Raw genomic sequence first — 20,376 nt, forward strand, 5'->3', positions numbered from 1 at the left:
ATGGGGCTCAGGAACAGGAATTTGAGCCTCAGAGGTTTTAGCTGTTTTCCAGCTGATTTTTCAAATTTCACAAACACGAAAGTGCAGTGAAGGAGCTGGTGCTTTTGTAGAGGTCCCAGCGTGTAGTAGTTTAGGAGCTGGATGCAATAAAGAGAATGAGGATACAGAGTTAAAGAAATCATAAATAAATAAAATTTAACTGAAACTTATGAGATTTACTAGAAAAAAGAAAAAATAAAAGATTCAATAATGCTATTTCATGTGTTTCTGCTGCTTACTTGCAGAAAGTGTGTGGGGTCTCTGACCACATGTGCTTCTGAGCACCCTGCTCTCATCACTCCTGCTTTGAGGGGGGTTGTCTTGACAGTCATGACTTAATTATAAGATCTTGCTGCCAATTTTTATCTCTGTCTTTTTAGATTTTCGATATCATCTGAGATGAAGCTTAATGAAAATAGGCTTCATGTGGATTTCATGGGAGCCAGTGAGCAGAAAGCTGGTTTTATTTTGTCCCTAATTGGAAAAGTCCAACACACATTTGTGGGATTAAAGGCCATACCTCATCTTCTTTCTCTGAATGGATTATTGAAGTGCAAAAACAGCATTCATGATGGTACTTTTTTACTTTGTATTTTGCTGCTAAGTCTGCTGTCCAAGGAAACTTTTTCTTTATAATTGTATTCCTTCCTGAGCTGCATATAATGCAGAAGACAGTGTTGGTCAGTGGGCTGAAATGACTTTTTAGTGGACTAACACACTTTGATAATGTTCATATTTTGAGCCATTGAAGGAAATAGTGGGTGGTAACTTTCCTATGCAGCTCTTCTAAAAGGCAGGGAGAACTTAAATGAGGCCCTTAGTTTCTTGAATGGCTCCACAGGCAGAGTAGTTGCTGCAGAGCTCCAGAGGGATTGTTTAGCCTGGAGTTACTCAAGTAGCTTTTGCAACCTTCCTTCAGCAGGCTGTGCTGTGTAATCCATGATAGCAAACGAAACAGCTACCAAAATACTATTATATAATTTGTTTTAAGGACAGACACTGCTTCTAGTAGAGAAACTTTCTCAACAATGAAAAGATTTGCTTTCTGGATAAGGCTAGATTATCTATTATAATAAATGGAAATTCTTTTACTTCCTCCCTGTATTGAATGGTTAATTTTTATGTTGCTTATCAAATTCTGGTTATTTCTGTGCCAAAGGACTCTTTCCACAGTAATCATTTCTGCCTATTACAGGTAACATCAATGTGATGATCAACAAAACACTGTATGGACTCCATCTCAGGAGCAGAAATGTGTTTGGAAACACCACCATACACAATATCACTTTTACTATGTTTCAGAATGGCAGTCAGGCAATCCCAATGGAGGCAAAACTGAAAGGTCACCTGAAGATGAGTAAAGAGATGAAAAGGGGGCTAGCTAGCTTCCAGGTGGATGAGAAAGCCCTTTTTGTAGAATTTTCCAGTGTCCTGAGTTATGGGCACAGTAGCATCAGTGGAACTTTCACACATAATATCAGCTTTTTAAAAAATGCAGGTATGGAGAAAACTTGGATTTGATCATGTGATGTAACAAGGTGTCAAAGTGTATTTATCTGAGGGAGTGAAAACCAGTAGAAATAGATGAGTCATTGCTCACATCAAGACATAAAGTCATCCAGTCTTAGCAACAGTCTGCAGTGAAATGAGGCAACCAGGTGCCACTAATTACCAGGTAGTGGGCATGAGCTTGTGTTAAGACCACCTGTGCCTGATAAGGGCGGGCCCCAACTGTGCAATAGGCCTTTTATTGCCCCCCTAATCCTGCTCATGTGCAGTAGGGGACCCCCTAATCAGGCACAGGTGGGCTTAACACAAGCTCATGCCCACTACCTGGTAATTAGTGGCACCTGGTTGCCTCATTTCACTGCAACAGTCTTTTTAATATTTTTTTTTAAAAATACAGCAAAATAGATGCAAAACTATTTTAAAACTCTTTGTCCTTCTTAAGAGTAAACAATTTCTGTCTTGTACCTCAGTATTCCTGGGTACTGGTCAGCTGGTTAGCTTCTTTAAGCATACCTTTATGCCTGTTTTGATTTGGGCCAGAACTGAAACATTGGAAGTCATTAAATAAATCACACTGAAGGCTGAAATACACCAAGAGTTATTTCCTAAGAAAAACTAAGGGCTTTCATTAACTGAAGCTATCAATAATTTTGAATTAGTAAGTTGCCTTGGTCCCTTTGGAGTGAAAAAGTCTGTTTTGAAACTTTCTAACAGCTGACTACTGTAGTTGAACACAGTACCTGTTGATAGATACCCTTTAATAAGAGAAGGAAAATATTTATTTCCAAAGTGTATGCTGTTTCCATTTAACAGTCCTTTTGTAATATGATTTTCATGTGATAGTAATGTCCTTTCTTTCTATAAAGATTATTAATAATTAGTGCAGCTAACTGGATGATCGCACTTTTTAAAAAAGTCTGTCTTTTCTTATAAAAAACTACAGAAGGCTCCCCTTAGTCTGCAATACATATTTTCTGTATTTTACAATGACAACCCAGAAGTACAGTGTCAATTTTTTTCCTTCCTATCAGCAGGACTGCCCTTGGATGGCGCTCTTACTGCCATCTGTGACCATTGCACAAGAAATCACACCATTACTGTAGGCCTTCAGAGTGGCAGTGAAGGGATTACTGCTGTGTTTGGGAGTCACAAACTGTCCATGGAGACTCCTAAATCCCAACTATCTCTGAGTTTAAAGCACAACATCTCAGCAATGAAGAAACATGGGATCCCTTTTATTGTGGAAGCTGCTGGCTATTATGAGGTAAGAAGAGTTCCGCTTGTGATTTTTTGATCTTCTGGCAGAACCTTTTGTAATAATGGTAGATTATTCTTGTGCATTTTTTTCCAATAGCATCTGTGGTTTTGATACGTACTACATTACCATGTGAAAGAAAGGTGTTTTCTGGCTTTGTGTCATACTGTGTAACTATCAGCTAAAGTCTTGGAGCTGAATCTAGACCAAAGGAGATGCCGTTCTCATTTAAGTGAAGTGCTTTGCTACATAGGAACTCCTGTTCCTATCTTGTCCAATTTTATTTTCCCCCTATAAAGTGGACAGGCAGACCATCAGATACAACCATCAGGTAAGTGTTAGTGAGCCTAGGTTCTGCATTGCATCTAGTACTGGATTTAACTAGTTCTGATGTCATCCCTTAGATGTCTGCTAAAAGTGTTTAGACTTTCCATTCAGAAACCTCTACCCATAGAAGAGTAACAGATCATGTTTCCTGGTAGACTGTTGCTTGGCAACTCTTCTACATTTCTGCTATAGATCAACATATAGCTCTTTTTCATCTCAAATTATCTTTCCATGAAAGAAGGGTTGACATATTCTGCTTGTTCTAACATATGCTGGAAGGCTCAAGTCACTAACATTGGCAGTGGTATGGTGAGACACACAAGTGTGTTGAGGAAGAACTCTACAATTTCCCTTGCCCTGCTTGCTATTCCCTTCACTGCTTTATTCATCTATGAGCCTTAGGACTCAAATCTTCCAGGCTACTGAAGTCTCTCAACATTTTTTGGAGCCAGAATGAATTATTAGTACACAGCATTGAGAATATCTAGCATAACAGAAAAATCTGTATTTGAAATAAAGCCACTTTGATGAGTTTACCCCTTTATTTTATCAGTGCTCCTGCCCTGACACACACATTGATGCTTACATGGTAAAAAAGACTCTGCTTTTGCTACTTGTTACTGAGATGTTGTTGTTTGTTTCCTTTCATTATTTATTTTCTTATGCACATAGAATTTCACCAAAAAGATTGCTGCTGGGATTACAACCACAGTGGAGATGGAACAGCTCAAAATTGAAATGGAGAAGAAAACCACTGGCAGGACTATGGAAATTCGTCTTTCTCTTCACCATGATGTGACAGGACTTACAGACATTGTTCCATGTGTACTAGAGGTTAGCAGGAATCCTGATATATGTTGTATTTGATGTAGTTTTCTGCTGTGCATTTTCAGCTGTTCAGATTTACTTCTTGAGAGCAATCTAGCAAGTTCAAGGGAGAAATAAAAATAGTTCTGTCTAGCAAGTAAATATTTCCTACTATTTGAAGATATTCTTCTGTCTGTATGTAGGCTAGTAATATTTTGGCAGGAGAATGCAAGATTAGAGACATGATTTAGCCTCAGATTCACTGAACTGTTTATCTTTTTTTTAAACTGATCTCTAACATTTAATCTTGAAGCTATATTTAAGTATGTAAATGCTTTTTCTTCTGAAAGCAGTCGCTTACCTCACTTCTTTGTATTTTAGTCCTCTGCTTTTCTTCATGCTCTGAAGGTGCTTTGTTGATAATGTCAACAGGTTGCTTGCAGTGGAGAATCTGCTAACAAACAACTCTCTGGCCTTTGCAGTGGAGCAATTGCATTTCATCATTTTGAGGTATTGGCTTAGTTTATAAACTCTGCTGTCAACAACACACTGACACTGTCTTAACTACCACTAAGGGAATCCAAGTACTGGAGGGTGTCAGATGTAGTAATGGATTTGAGGTAGGCTGGAAGTTTTGCACACACTTTCAGATATTTTTCACTTGCTTAATATTCTCAAACAGATCAAATAACTTCTCTTTCAAAATTGTAAAAGTTCATGGGGAGGGCTGCACTCAGTTTAATCATCATGCAGTGGATTGTTTGTTCTGAATCAGAATTGTCAAACTTTACATTTTTAGTGTCAAGCTATGCACCCACTGCAGAATATAAAGTAGAGGTAAGGGATGTTTATGGGCCAAACAGGGGCAGTTTTAAAGGCAATGTTCCCATATCACATGGCAAACAAGCAAGTTGGGATGCTTCAGACCTCAGTGCAAGAGCTTGCACCTAGCAGAACATTGATACCCTAGGAGGTGTGCACTGTGTGAAGGCAAGTGTCACATTAGTGTTTCTAGCTGAAGTCTCCAAACTGCATCTTCTGCCAGTTAGAACTGAACTCATTACAAATGGTTTTGTTCTGTTGTTGAGCAGGAAAAGGAACCATAGGAGGCATGAGCTCGTAATTTAATGGTTTTGTGCTTCTTACTCTGTGACATGCATTTTACTTCCCTCATTTAACATGGATACAATCTGCACAACACTGATACTCCTGCTGAGAGATATAAAACATGTGCTCACATTGCTAGAGCTCTATTAGTAAAACCAGAATTTATTCTATTAAAAATTAGAAAAAAAAAAAAGAATTTATTCTAGTAAAAGCAGATCCTTTTTTCTGATATTACTAATTGGGTTTTTTGAGTTTTGGAGGTGTTTTTTTCCCTTCTGTTTGTTATTTTTATTATGGAACTCTAAAATGAAGATTTTAGGCCATGTCTTCATTTCTTTCCACATTTATAAATATATATGTGATGAACACAAAAATGTGTCAGGGCAGTAGGGAAATAGTTTTCTTTTAGTGACATGATTGTTTAAAAACAGTAGATGGCCTGACAGGAAAACAAATTTGACAAGAGATTTTCCTGTAATTTTTCAGACTCCAGCAAGAATTTCACTGAATGGGTCAATGTTAACCAGCAACTTTACCTTCTTTACACATGTGTCTGTTCATGACATGTTTGCCTGGCTGCAACTCCATGCTACCACTGACATCCACCCTCATTTGGAAATTGACTTCCAGCATTCTTTACCTTCACTTCAGTCTCTGGGGTTTGCCACAGAGAACCAAGTGAAGGTGTCAGCCATGAGAAGTGACAAGTATAAGGGCATGCTTGGTATTATCCTCGGGCCTTGCAGCTTAAAAGCTGATGGAGAAGTGAAGCAGGCCAACAATGACACAGATACAGAATGGCTACTTACTTTTAGAAACAAGTGCATCAGTCTAGAGGTAAGTCTAGGTTGTTTTCTGTGTGGCATAATAGACTGTGTGTTTCAGATCATTAGAAGTCACAGAGAGCTGTCTCCTGACATCATTATTTATGGAAAAGACAGTTTTGGTCATTGAAGTTGTTCTGGCAGAGCAATGAGTCAGAACACTTGCAGAGCACAGTGTATTTGAAGATGGGAATTAAATGGTGGATATTACTGCTGTTGCCATAAAATTGTGGCTTAATAACGGCCTTTTAAATAAAATAAACTTTGTCCTAGAATCTGATGAAAAACATGTCCTTTCTGCTTGAAAATTTTGAGTTTTTCTCTTGGGTTATGAACTTTTTCTTCTATAGTACTCATGAAAATGTTGTAGGATTTTTATTCCCATACCATTTATTTTATGTTTCTTTTTCTTTTTTTTTAGCTTAAGAATTTCTGTTAAACAAGCTGTCTCATAGGGTCCTTCCCAAAAGTATATTGGCTCAGAAAGAAGAAATGCTTTTTCATTCACTGGAAACAAACTAGTAAGACAGTTGCTTTACCCTGTGTGCTTTAAACAGTATAATCTTTTCCATTGCAGAGGTTGGGATTGCCTCGTGCTGTAGACTTCGGGGGCTCATTTCAACAAAACATCTGCAACGTTGGTTTGTTGATCAACCTCCAGTGTGATGGCAGAACAGTTGATGTGCAGATAGACACTTCCTGTGAACAGGAATATCTACTCCAAGGGATGTTCAGGCATTCAGTTCACTGGCTGAGTCAGCTTGGTTTGCCTTTTGAAAACTCTGTTCTGTTCTCTGCAGCCACAGACTCTACCACCGAGGGCATTTTGTTGCTGCAAGCTGGCAAATGCAAACTTAAAGCTAGAGGGGATCTCTGTGTTCAGAATAAAGCTGAATGGACACTGGAAACAGAAACAGAATGTCAGCTTCTGCAGGTAGCTCTTGGAGAATTTTAAAGAGAGATTTGAGAGGCCATATAGGGTTTTAGTTAAAATAACAATGCTTGAGTGTTGGAAAGTCATTCTAAAGACACATCTTTGTGTCTTACAGCATTAGGCAAAGAAAGCCTCTAATGTATCCTGTTCACAGGTGTTCTCTGCAAGCTGAGATCTGTTCAGTCTTCCTTGCTTGTAGACTTTGCAGACCAAGACTGCCCTCTAAGGCTGAATAGCAGTTTTACTTTGAACTGTTAGACAAAAAAGATATTCTCTGGTTTGTCTTTTTTGCCAAGGTAGAAGTTGTGAAATTTCATTGCTTAGAAAGGAAAGAATAACTTTATTAAAAAATTATGTGTTATTTCCAGATGTCCGTAGGCATTTAAGTTTTGCTTTTAGCTTCTCAGTTTTAACTTCTTCACCTACAAAGTAGCAATACAAAACCAAAAATAACAGCAAAGTGTATGTCATCCCCAATGAAGAGGGAATGAGAACCACTTAAAATGTTAAAAATAGAATTTTTCAGTTTTCAGTAAACTTTGCCACTCTGAAGAAATAGGCATTCTGTAGATGCTTTTGTAAATGTAACATTTCATATGGATAAAAAGTTGTAAATTCTGCAGGACAGTCCTAAAATCTTACCTCAGATTTTATTCAGGCAAAATTGCCATCTTGCTGTTGGGAGGTAAAAAGCAGGGAAGAACAGAGACTGTAGGTTTTATCTATTATATTTTAGCATAAAATCATAAAGGAAGAAGACCCAGTGGTGACTTTCTTAATGTGTATATATAATCCAAAGGATTATTTTAATTTTTTTTTCTTTTTTTGTATCTTGGTAGAATCTCAGCATTCCATCTCAGTCACGACTCACAGGATCTATTCAGAAAGACAAGTGCCAAGCAGAATATCTCTTTGTCCTTGAAATAGAAGGCAAGACTGCCCATCTTGAAGTGAGAGCAGAGTGCAAGCCAAAGATTACATTGGAAATTCAGTTCAGGCATGACCTCCCTCAACTGAAAAAAATCCCAGAGGAGAATAAACTGTCCATCACAGCACAAAACCAGTTAAAATATCATATTGTAATAGGAATGAAATCAGGTGCTTGTGAGCTTCAAATGAATGGGGACTTTGACCCTGAGAAGAAGATTCAATGGAAAATGTTTATAGAAAATAACTGTCAAACAATTCAGGTATTTGATTCCAGTGGTTTTTGCTTTACTCTTGAATTTATACATCTAAATTAGGATCTTTGCACCTACTAAATTCAAAAGAAAATAGTCAGCTAATTTCAGTGGTAACAGAAAAATAAGGAAAACAGTAACTTTTTAAATGTTACATCTTGCTTTTGGAGCCAGCCATTCCATATCTTTGTATGGTATAAAACAATTTTTCTGTTAATCAGTACCTACTGATTACAGTTAATGGGATTGCTTTTACTAGCTTTGTATTTCTTTGAAAGCACAATTGTGAAATCTGCAGGGGTTTAATCTTCTGCTGTTCAGTTATCTTCGTATGTATCAACAATTACTGTTTCTCAGCATTTTGACAACCAAACTATGAAGTTGTTTAAAAACATATAAAGTAAGTAGATAATGTTGAAGTCAGAAAATTTTCACTCAGCTTTAGAGAAAATCAAAATTGCTAACAAACTGAAATGTAATTTATGCAAACCATTGTGGTGAACACACAGAGTGAAAAAGCCAGCAGTAAATAGCAGTTATGATTTCCTGTAAGACCTCAGTTGAGAAACATTTTAGAGAATTTACTTGAAAAACAAATAGCAACATTTTGAACAAACAGCTTTGTACTGCCCTGGTGAGCCTTTTCTCTGTGGTAATTCTTGCAAACGCTGGCCATGAGCTGAACCTTACCATTCATAGAGCCTGATGGAGCAGCACCCAGTCATGCCTCCTGTTTCCTTAAAGAGCTTTAACTTGTGCATTTTGTGGGAATCTTAATGCATAGAGTCTGAACAGCAACTATGGCAGGATGAGGTTCACCAGCACTCTTCCCAGAACAGCTGCCATAATAAACCTCTGTATACTGCCTGGTTTTATTTGATTTATGGAGGCTTTAGTCTGCTGTAGCATTGCCAAGTATAGAAAATTAATTGACTTTTCACTTAGGTAGGGAGAGCTGCCACATTGTCCCGTGTTCTATTTTTGCTGGCTCAATTAACAAAAATATGTTGGTCATCTTCAAAATAAGAAAGACAAAATGTATAAAATGTAGTAAAAAGCTGTAAAGATTTTTGAAAAAATCCTGTGAATGTGCTGACTCATATATTAGATATACAGCTAAGTGCTAGGTGAGCTACTTATTAGAAATAAATGTTTCAGGTATATAGTGTATCTGTGGGTAAAGGTGGTGAACTTACTTTTTTTTTTTTTTTTGTACAGGATCTTGGAGTACCAGTACAAATTGACAGTTCAGGCTATGTTTTGATGGATAAAATGAACCTAGATTCACAGACATTGATCACTCTTGATGAAAATAAATTACAAGGACTCCTTATACTAAAAGTTGCTGATGTAAGTATCATTCAGAGTGCCAGACTGCAGGTACAAAGTACTGATTGACATACTCTAAACCATTTTGTTGGGAAAGAACAGCCAAGCTTTAGTATTAAATGCCAGAATAAAAATAAATTCTTTGAAAATCTGGCAGCTGCAATATGCAGTAAAATATTCTTAAGATAAGATGATATATACTGTGGCAACTCTTGAATAATTTCCTATTATGCTCTTTGGTGTATATATTTACTAATTTTTATATTGTACTATTTGTTCCTTATCTTATGTGGCAAATAAGATAACTCGTGCAAACACAAATTCTGATCTCACTCCAGATGCACAGGTGCTCCAATATAACACTTAATTTGCATGAAAGTATACAGCAATGCACAAGAAGAAAAAGGGTTGTGATTTCTAGGTTGGTCACTGTGATTTACACTGCAAAATAAAAGGTGATGATTAATTATTGCACTGCTGGTTGTTTTTTCAAAAAGAGAACATCACAGGAAAGGCCATGAATCTCTTCCTTCCTCATTGAAAATTGAAGTCTGGCTTCTCTTGTCCTCAATGCAGGACAGTAAAGTACACACAGAGAGAATTATCACCTTCTATCTGGTCATTAACTTTCTTGCTGTAACTGGTAATTTCTGAGTATTTCTGTGCTGTAGAGAAAAAGCTAACTAGTGGGAGTTCTTTGGAACCGGGGAGAAGTGTTTACAACTTTGTCTCTTAGCTGAAATACGTGTGTTTTTTTTAATCCTCTCTGATAAACATGATTTTTTTTTCTCATTTTCCCAGTGTAACTTAACCTAAGTTCTGTATAATTGGTTTTAATTCATACTAAGTGTAGGGCAGACATTGCTGAATTTGTGTTTTGAGCTGTGTGTTACAGAAAGCTTTGGGTTCTATACATGCTGTGCTAAATGCTGTGTCATATTAACAGGAAAGACAAGAGTTGGATGCAGTGCTAACCCATAACATAAAAGGTGCTGCTGACATTGGCATTCCCATGAGGATGTCTGTTGATGTGGTATCAGAAAAAACCAGCACCTTCTATAGAAGATTTACTCACTTGTGTGTGAGCAGCAAGCAAGTAAGTGTCTTGTCCCTGTTACTAAAATGTGAAATAGATGTTAAAGTGAGTTAATTGATTTGATAAATAATGGTTTTCCATTTCAAATACCTGTGCATGAGGCACTTCTAGGAATACTCTGCAGGGACTGGTTTAGTTTTATAGACCTTAATTATATGAAGACAGTATTTTTTAGCCACTCCTTCTGTGCAGTCCCTTCTAGCAACAAATTTAACATCAGCAGTGATCCATGACTCCCATTTGCAAACTGGATCAAATCTTTCTCACCAGCTATCTTCACTTCATGCAGCATGTTCCCTATTAATGTACAGAGATGTAACTTACTAAAAAAATCAGTCTTCACATAATTTTGCCAATTTTTTCATAATTTTCCTCTGATGTGAAACAGTACAGTAATTACAAATAATCAGAACAGTCTTAATATCAGAGATGTACCACAGTTAAATTTTATCATATTTTATTTGGACTGAACAGATTACAGAAGAACTGAGCTTTGTCCAGAAGTTAGATGTTGTATCTTTTAACTACAATCTTACTCATAACATAGAGACACTGAAGACCCTGCAAATAGAAGACAGGATTGAGTTGCAGGTAAGTTATCAGACAATGACAGGGAGGCAGCCTGATGGAAGCACTAGCTGGAGAAGTCAGATGGCAAAGAGCAGAGGGTGTAGAAGTGACTGTTGTTTCTTTGTTTTGTTTTTTGTTTGGCTGTTGTTGCTTATTTTTTTGGTTCTTTTTTTCCCTCAAGTTTGGGGGTGGAGGGAAACCCAGATGCTCCCTTTGTTCCTCTGAGAGGAGTCATGAAGCTCAGTTTGCTCTGAAGGGGTAGGGATAACAGCTTGATGCACCAGAGCTTTCTGTAGGGATAAGAGGTTGGAGCTTGGGTCCCAAAGTGTGAACAGCCCAAGCCACAGCTGAGCTTGCACAAGGGGGGCAGTGCATTTTGGGCCCAGCTTAGACTAAACAGAGGTGAATTCTGATATGATTTCACAGTTTACATTCTAAATGGTATTTTTCTCCAAGACTGATAAGCTGACATTTTTTAATCTGAGACACACAAGCCTATAGCACATACAGAACACATTCTTTATTAATCATGTAACTGCTTAAATAGGGTTAAGGCATGACCATACTGGAGAATACATGTTAAAATATTGAATGTGTAAAAAAAAAAATAAAATACTGATACTGTGTTGGGTTATAAAATTATACAAGGTTAATTTTTTGACACATCTTTGAAATGGTACTGCCTGAACTGAGGAGAGAATCCTGACTAACAAGAGCTTTACCTTACAGAGCTACCTTTTCACAGTTTTCCTTTGATGCACACAGAGTATCTTGAACCAGAAACTGACCAAGAGCTTTAGTACAAAAGTGCAGTATGGTACTCACCTAACAGTTCTTGAAGGACAAATCCAGGATTTTGAAACAAGTACCAACATAACTGGGAATTTCCATCATACTTGGCCATGGCTACTGCAAGCGAGAGTGCCATCGTCTTTACAGGTAGTTTTTGGTGGTTTTCTTCTTCATTAAAATTATTGTTTCTATTATAATGTAAAAGCCTGTGGCTTGAATGAAAACTGCCATTTTGTGGGGTACATGCTGGATGCTGAGATTTTCTGATATTTAAAAGTTGTGGATGGCTAAAAGCTGAACTACTGAAATAGGAAATTTCTTTTCTGGACCAGATAATTCCATTCTGATCAGTGTCAGTACAGAGGGTGTTGTTCACATTGTAACTCTATAGGAGAAATGTTTCAGCACTGCCTTGGGAATTGGAATATTGCTGTTATGTTCTTTAATGGGAACTAAATACTTCAAGAAATTCTTCAAGTGCTATTTTTGGGGAAGTTAATTTAGAGTACCTACTATCTGGTAGATGGCAGTGTGCATGGAAATAGCATCCTTTGCATAAAGGGGGAGCAAATTTTTGTGGGACAAAAGAAAACCTAATAAGAATTTGGCATAAATCACTGAGGCTGTCACGGTTTGAAATTAATTCAGTTGAACAGAATTCATGCTGGAAGTCATAGGTGAGTAATAAAAGACTAAGTTGTTTTTTTTTGTTAATGGATAGATTTTTGACATAACTGTAGATGAGAGAACTTTCTTCTGCTTGCATTGGTCTTCTGTTTTAAAATTAAATAGTATTTAAATGTTTCAAGAACTCTAAATATTGTTTTTTAGATAGATGTGGTTTTTCTAAGGAGAAACACTACTCAAGAAAGATACATGCACATTGCAGCTGGAGAAACATCAATCACATGCATAATAAACTCCTATTATGTTGGTCACCAAGTGGATTTCTTCTGCCAAAGTGTACACCAGAGTGAGGCACTGCAGGCGTTTGGCTACCCTAAGGCAATCAGCTTGATTCTCAGTTTGCAGAAGTCGGGTAAGTACCTGTCATTCCTTGCAGCTTTCTTGTTACACAGTACCTCTTTGAGGATGTTTCAGCTATTCCTTCAATAGCTACAAACTGACTAAGATGTGCTGGCAGTACCTAAAAAGGAGATTTTTCTTCTGTATAAGTAAAATCATCATTCTTACACTGCGCCTGTGATTCACTATATTACCATTATTTTTATTTTTTTTAATTTTTTTTGTTTTGTTTTGTTTTTTGTTTGTTTGTTTGTTTGTTTTTTATTTCCAGGAAAAATCTTGAGGTACAACACCTGGTAAAAACAGTGATCCCCACGATACTTAGCTGCGTAAAATAAGAAACTATCTTTCCCAATATCACACAAAGAACCTTTTTACAGAGGACAAAGTGTGAAGTTTGTTGTAGTTTAAAGTGGAGGTTGAAAACAGTTATAAATGGCTTTTGATTTGCACAGGGGAAACAGTCCCATCCTGAATAAACCAGTCTATTCAAAACTTGCCCTGATGTAGATCCTATCTGCATATCCCTCAACTGCTTTATTTAAATTGTGGTCAATTGGGTCTATGCCCATATGGGAGTATGTTTGTGTTGGGAAAAAACCACAACTGTGCAAGCACCCAGTAGTAGGAATTACTGAGGTTAGCAGGCTTTGACTCACTGCTAATGTTAGTGGCGCCAGCTCTTTTCACCCATCTTGAAAAAATGGTGAGAGGACCAGAGGTGGCTCTCAGGACAGCTGCCAGAGTGATGTCTGTAGGATTGCATTTACATGTGTGATTATTTTTTTTCCTTCCAAATATGAAAAGCTGGTAGGAAAGTGGGGGAAAGGTCTTTAAGATGTGTCACTATTTGAGCAGTGTTGGTCTGAGGTTGCTAGAACTGAGGGAGTCACTAGGGATCAAACCAGCTCAGAGCTCTTATCTAGGAGTGGCTAATACCTGCTGAGTGCTGTAGATGGCTGTATAAACTAGTCAGGTCCAGCTGCAAAAAACACATTGCTGTTGGGATCTAACTTGTCACTTAACAGGGACTGTGTACACATTCAAGTGTTAACTAAAGTCTTTGAATGTTTAAGGACATCCAAAGAACTGCACTCCTCCAACAAGTCTGAAGTTCTTGTCATCCTGGATGATTTACTTTATCATGGTGAAAATCCTAGCCTGAGAGCTGGATGGATTGGTTTTATGCAGGCAGTACTGAAATTCCTAGAAAATGAGCCCCTGAAAATGGTACTATTTTGTTCTTGCTATTTAGAAAACAAAGTCAAGACTATCTGTGAAATCCAATATGATGACAAAGATGTAACAGTGACTATGGATGTTGACACCAGCTTTCAGCTCTGTGGTATATTTGATTTCATAGCAGAAGTGAAACATTCAATCTCACTTCTCCATCATCTGGGAATCCCCTTCTTTCTTAAGGTAATCAGCCACAGATCTTCTGTTCTGATTTACAGTAGCATGAATCCAGAGCACCTCCACGAGCTTAACTGAAATTGTTCTGGGTTTTTACAAGTGCAGATGAGAGGTGACTTAGTCACTCAGTTTATCTGAATCCTTGTTTAACATAAGTACACATCTAAGGGTCTGTTTCTGAGGAGACTCAGCAGGTACCTGAAATTCTTGATTTCAGGATTAAGCATTTCAGGAAGACACTCATTTACTGTCACTTCCTAGCTGATATTTGGTAGAAAACAGCTGACCTTCATACCTAGAGAATTCCTTGGCTTGGTTAAACCATTTGTAGCATAGATACCTAAAATGTTTCTGTGTTGAAAAAACTACCTGATAGGATCAACAAAGGTTACAGGAAGAAGTCTTGGTTGAAATCTCTCCTGCCCTTTTGGGAGGGCAGTACTCAGAACAGTACATCCAAGTCACCAGCAATTACTGTTCCCACATACCTTGGTAAACATGTGTTGATGAAGTCTGGGAGCTGGATCTTATCTTCCTCAGAGGAGTTCTTTAGCAGTTTCAAGGTAAAGCTGTAGAGAAGCCAGCAGCTGTGGGAAGAAAAAACTATCCTGGAATAAAAGATTTGTGAAGCTGTCTGTTTCATTAAAAAAAAAAAAAAAAAAAAAAAAAAAAAAAAAAAAAAAGAAAAGGTGGTTTCTTTGCAGTAAATGAAAAAGAAGACTGGAGAAAGCATAAACAAGAACCAGTGGCTCAAGACTTAAGTAAGGGTGCATTGAAAGTAAGACTAATATTTGTCAGCAGCTTAAGTGAATAGCTGTGGAGACATACAGAAAAAAATGAAGACATTTCTCAGTGTTTGTAGTTTAGCATCTAGAATAGCTGTCTGGAAGATAAACTTCAGTGAAAATAATGGTTTCTAGTCAGTTCAAGAGATTGTGCTCAGTTTAGATGAAATGCTGAGCAGAAGCTACGATGTGATTTGTTGTTTTGTTTTGGGTTTTTTTCTCCCTACAGATGACAATTCAAGAAGTTGTGACTGAAAATGAAACTGAAGGAGCTCTGAGGCTGACCTATGAAAAAAACTCAAGCTTCTCCTTTATTATCAGTAGGAAAAAAGACCAGCGAGGGTAAAAGGGTTATTCTGAGTGCTGTAAAAATTTCATTAGGCCACTTTGATTCCATGGAAAAACTTACTGGTTTAAGACACCAAAGCACTGATGAAATGGATAACAAATCTGGTAAAGTTCATAGTCACACCAATCAGTTTGTATACATCAGGAAATTTGTGAAGGGCTGCAGAAAGATTCCCCTCCTCACAGTTTGAGGCATGATTCTTTTTGCCTGCCTCCACAGTGTGGAAGTATCAGACAGTGAAATAATCCAGAAAGCTAGGTTTGAGCCAGACAAGTGCTTAAAAATAAACTTTAACTTGACATAGATGTTTAAATCTTATTTAGGTAATTTTGATACCTTTGAACCTTTTAAAGTTATGGAGACTAAGTTTTCTATGTTGATATCAGTATGGCTGTATCTGCTGTGCTAATTTCTTTCTTTTTTTCTGTCTTCTAAAAATTTTCACATTTTAAAGAAATGAATAATTAGTATAATACTTCAAAAGTATCTGATAAGCAGTGTCTAAACAGAAATATTTGGTGTAACACGTAAATAAGCAGTAGGCTTTTGAGGGTGTTTAAAGAGGTGTAATGTTTTCAGCTTTGGAGTATTTCAGATGTTTCTTAAGTTTCCAGCAAAAGAACTTCAGACTAAAATGTCTTGGAAGTTATGTTTAACTCAAATTATTGTGAACGTTAGGTCTGGAAACTGTGGCCGTGCTTGCAAAGTGAGATTCCAAAATAACTCTCTCATTTTTAAAACGCTGATGCTTTTACTGTGGCTGGTAAATCACCAGCCAAAGTAATTACTGATCCAGTGGGCCACATTTTGTCTCAAGGATGTGTACACAGATTTTTCACTGAGGTCAGAGATGGAACTGCTGTCTGGGCTCCTTTACCTTTGTATTAATGCATGAAAAACTGTGTACTGCATTTTGTTACTTTAAAAGCTGTGGCAGCCTCAGAGATTACTCAGATGAATTTGTGCTGTCAGTGAGAATGGACTTTCTGAAATATTGTTTAACAAATGTGTATTTTTTCCCCTCTAGTGAAGAGTTGAATATAAAAGCACTTCAGACTCATCCCTTCTTTCTACAGTACTTCCCTGGTGCAACAGAACTGTCTTGTAAGGTAACTACCTGAGCTTTCTGTCTCACACATCACTGCAAATTAGAACTGTCTGATGTTCTAATGTTTTAGGAGCCAAGCTGCATTGTTTCTAGTGCTAGGAGAGGCCTTTTTGTAGTTGGCAGTAGAGGCAGGGTCTCTGACATTTTTGTTGTTGTCCAAGATATTCATGTTTTCAAAGGGTTAACAATCCCAACCTACTGGAAAGGATTTATTCCATCTGACCCTGCTGCTGTTCATCTACATTAATTGCAACTTCTCTCAGGAATATTTTAAATTATTCTGGCTACTTAGAGACAGGGCACAAAGCAGTTCTGGACATGGGTTGGTTGTTGTGCAAAAATACACAACAGCAAGGATAAGCAGGAAAGATGAGTGGGATTATATGTCAATCAAATACAGCACAGTCACTCCTGCTCACATGAAAACTAATTTCTTATGCATGTTATTCAGTTTATGCTATTTTGTAGCTGTGCCTTCTACAGTGAGAATGTAAGGGAAAATGAGATTCCTTCTAGGCTCTGGGAACCAGGATTATACATTCTGTGTGAAAAATGCAAGCCCAATATTCAAGTTAATTTATCTTTCTCTCTCTTTTTTTTTTTTTTTTTTTTTTTTTTTTTTTTTTTTTTTAAATAATTTAATGGGAAATTGAAAAGGTAAATTATGATATGAGTGAAGCAAAAGGCAAACTCTACCTCAGGATGGAAAAGAGGGATTTCAATGTTACAGCTAAGCTAACTTTCACTGGAACCAGCTACAGCAATGTCATTGAAATAATACAGACAATGTCCCAGGTTGGTATCATCATTCAGATGGCAAAAGTGCAAGATCTAGAGTAGGGCATTTGGGATGCTGGCTGCCCAACAGTGAAGGTCAAATACAGCTCCAACTGCAATGAGGTGTTTTGCCCTCGATGTCTTCATTTAACTCAAGATTAACTGAGCATCCAATGGTATAAACTGCAGTTTGATTTTATATTTGTTTAATAGAGGGAGCATGTATATAGGATATATCAGAAATAAGAAAAACAGTATTTTACAAACTATCCGACTGTCAATTTTTATAATGCAGGTACCACACATTTATTTTTCTAAATAAGGAAGAAAACATGTCACAAATAGATACTAATGTTTGTGCTGTCTGCTGGACTTATAGTGTAGTAGATGTTGTAAGAATTATTCAGTGAGGTAAGAGAGAGAAAACCCAAAATTATATAATAAAAACTATTGTAAATGGGATACTCAGTTGTTTATGTATGTTCTACTATGTGAGAAGATGAGTTACAGTAGAAATTAAGTCAAGTAGAAATTAATAGCTGCTTATACAAAAGCAGTGGGCTTTAAGGTTTCAATGTACTATACCTTTTATAAACACATTAAAATTAGGTTCTAGAGAACATGGCAGTATCAAAATTACACACTAAGGCTTTTAGCTTTCACATTTTTTAACTTTTAACTTTTGGGTTTTAATATGTTTCCTCTTTTTCATTTTTAGTTAAAAGTTTATCCAAGGCAGCTTTTGTTTATGACACTTTACCAAAAAGGCAACAGAACACATATGCTGAGGCACATTGCTCTGTGGGATGGCAAAGAGATGAAGGTAACAGGAACTTATGCTGGACGGTTCCCAAAGTTGCCTGGAGGTCATGACATTCGGGGTAGGTTTCTCTTGTCTTTTGCAGTGTTGATAGCAGACTATAAAATAAACTAAGCCACATAAATTTCAAAATGCATATTCAAATGGTTTCAGTCCAGGCCTTCTAAGATCTTACTTGCTTTAGATTAGAAGTGTCCAGTTCAGAAATGTAGTTCTGAATTGTGAATATGAAATGTAAAACCTAAATAAATTCAGTAGTGCCAAGGAAACTTTTCACCAGAGTGAAAAACCATAAACGAATTAAAAGGCTCATCGCTTGTGTGAGAATCTGTCCAATGTCCTTATCAGAAAATGAACAGTCATGATTTGTAGTGGGGAAAGCTTTTTTGTTTTTCTTTTCTTGTAGTGGAACTTATCCATCCTCTCTCCATCCCTTTCCCATGGCATGCCAAGGTCAACTTGTACATGAAGCATTTGGCACGCAGTCACCAGGATGATCTCACTGTCATTTGGAATGAGAAGGACCAGGTACAGGAGCCCAGAGCAAATAAATGTCAGGAGAATTACAAGAGTATCAAGTGGTCAGTGGAACTGAAGTGGGAGGCAAACTATCCTTCTTCTTGGAAGCATAAAAGGCTATGATTATGAAAGATGAGCAGCTGATACTCTTGTTGTGAGCATTTTCAGGCCATACCATTTTTTTGTTTGTTTTCAGTAATAGGCTGCTGCAGAGCCAAAGCCAATGAAATCATCTGGATTGAATAATGGATAAAGGCCATTCCCAGGACTCTCAAAGGCTCTAGGACAGCTTTGGGGAGTAGATGGAAAGAACAGCACAAATGTCATGTTCTAAGCAGAGCGGGAAAGAAATTGAGACAAAAGAGGAAGTGTAAGCATTAGTGTGAGGTTGAAAAGGCTGTAGAACCTATTCCATGGGCATTTGCTGTGTTTACCCACATATAAATGTGACGCATACTTGTGCTTTGCATTTTAAGCATTACTGATTCTGTGGAAGCTCTTTTGCATTTTATTCTTTTATTCTCCTCTCTACTAGTGAGAAAGACAACTTCGACACAAAGTTCCTGTAACAGATAAACCAGGTTTTAGTTTCTTAAGTAGGTCAGCATTATTTTAAAAAATATAAATAGTAAAAAAGAGAACTCAGAGAACCTTGGTTAAGCTGACTTCCAGGTGTGGTTAAATAGGAGAGCTTTCTGACTTGCAAGTAACTGTGCCATTTTTATGTGTGTCTGAAGTATAGCAACACGACAGAATTTATTTCCTGGTTCTACAAGTGTTTTATCTTGTGCTTCAACTTTCTGAGCTGTTTCTAAGCCCTCTGCAGCAATGGGGTCTACAGTGCCTAAGGATTAGACTAAATGTAAGCCTCCTCAAACTTAAGCAAAATTCTTGATTTTAACAAAGTACAGAGACTGTTCCATAAAGGAAATTCAAGAGTGTCTTCTTTTGAACATTAATTTGCCTCACTACTTTGAATAGGACTTTATTATGCACGTAATTCATACAAATATTACTGGGTGTAGGACTGAGGTCATTATGTGAGAGGTGTTTCACTTCACCAGTTCATTTTACATCTTTTGATATGGATCAGGTATCAGTGTCATCTTCTCTGAAGTTTGGAAGACACCGTGTGAACTACAGAGTCACCGTTGCCCATCCCTTTAATTTCACTCTGAAGCAACTGGAGGTCCATTCTCTGTCAGAAAGAAGAGGCAGAAAGTACAACCAGCAGGTGAGATCGTGGGGAAGGGCTGCAAAGTACAGAGCAGTGACACTGTATTTACTGTCAGTGTACCTTTCATCTCAAAATGTTATGGAACCAGAATAGTGTTGTCAGTTTTGTAGTGTCGTTATTTATGCACAACAGACCCAATGCAGGTCGGGGAAAGCTGGCAGAAAGACTTCTCTTGCCTCGGTTGTTAAAGTGGAGTTTCCCTGTGTGTTTGTATAAGGCTTCCGGGCCACCTGGAGCTCAATGGAGTTTCAGCATTTTCCTTTAGCGGTTTTAATTGTGTTTCTTTTCTTCTCCACTGGGTGGGGATCGTTCTGCTAGGTTACCCTGCAGATGCTTTTCTAGTTCTAGTCTTGCTTCTCTAGACAAACCCTTCTCTGGTTTCAGCTGCAGCTCACAGGGAATGACGGGCAGCCTGCCGATATCCGACTGGCAATAGAGGATAAATCAAAGATGAACATCACTTCCTGGGGTGGCTGCATGACACTCTCTTCAGGTCAGGTATGAGTCTTTTTGTCTAGGAAGGGATGAGTGCAGCTAAATTTTTGGCTTTGGGTCTCACTGGATAAATT

The 20,376-nt window shown here is 37.5% G+C and overlaps 1 protein-coding gene across 1 annotated transcript in view; it reads left to right on the forward strand.

The window, feature by feature from the left end:
• Window positions 1–20,376, forward strand: part of LOC139804240 (uncharacterized) — a 72,971-nt gene that overhangs the window by 38,458 nt on the left and 14,137 nt on the right. Inside the window, exons 36-56 of the mRNA XM_071761251.1 lie at window positions 420–613; window positions 1,235–1,537; window positions 2,583–2,812; window positions 3,803–3,964; window positions 4,370–4,447; window positions 5,531–5,881; window positions 6,446–6,802; window positions 7,642–7,992; window positions 9,202–9,333; window positions 10,259–10,408; window positions 10,883–10,999; window positions 11,744–11,917; window positions 12,602–12,864; window positions 13,873–14,218; window positions 15,227–15,339; window positions 16,374–16,455; window positions 17,112–17,249; window positions 17,950–18,112; window positions 18,458–18,579; window positions 19,664–19,804; window positions 20,192–20,305. Of these exons, the coding sequence (XP_071617352.1) occupies window positions 420–613; window positions 1,235–1,537; window positions 2,583–2,812; window positions 3,803–3,964; window positions 4,370–4,447; window positions 5,531–5,881; window positions 6,446–6,802; window positions 7,642–7,992; window positions 9,202–9,333; window positions 10,259–10,408; window positions 10,883–10,999; window positions 11,744–11,917; window positions 12,602–12,864; window positions 13,873–14,218; window positions 15,227–15,339; window positions 16,374–16,455; window positions 17,112–17,249; window positions 17,950–18,112; window positions 18,458–18,579; window positions 19,664–19,804; window positions 20,192–20,305 (4,081 nt within the window). The remainder of the gene's footprint in view (window positions 1–419; window positions 614–1,234; window positions 1,538–2,582; window positions 2,813–3,802; window positions 3,965–4,369; window positions 4,448–5,530; window positions 5,882–6,445; window positions 6,803–7,641; window positions 7,993–9,201; window positions 9,334–10,258; window positions 10,409–10,882; window positions 11,000–11,743; window positions 11,918–12,601; window positions 12,865–13,872; window positions 14,219–15,226; window positions 15,340–16,373; window positions 16,456–17,111; window positions 17,250–17,949; window positions 18,113–18,457; window positions 18,580–19,663; window positions 19,805–20,191; window positions 20,306–20,376) is intronic.

Source organism: Heliangelus exortis, chromosome 17, assembly GCF_036169615.1.
Source record: "Heliangelus exortis chromosome 17, bHelExo1.hap1, whole genome shotgun sequence".
Taxonomy (NCBI): Eukaryota; Metazoa; Chordata; class Aves; order Apodiformes; family Trochilidae; genus Heliangelus; species Heliangelus exortis.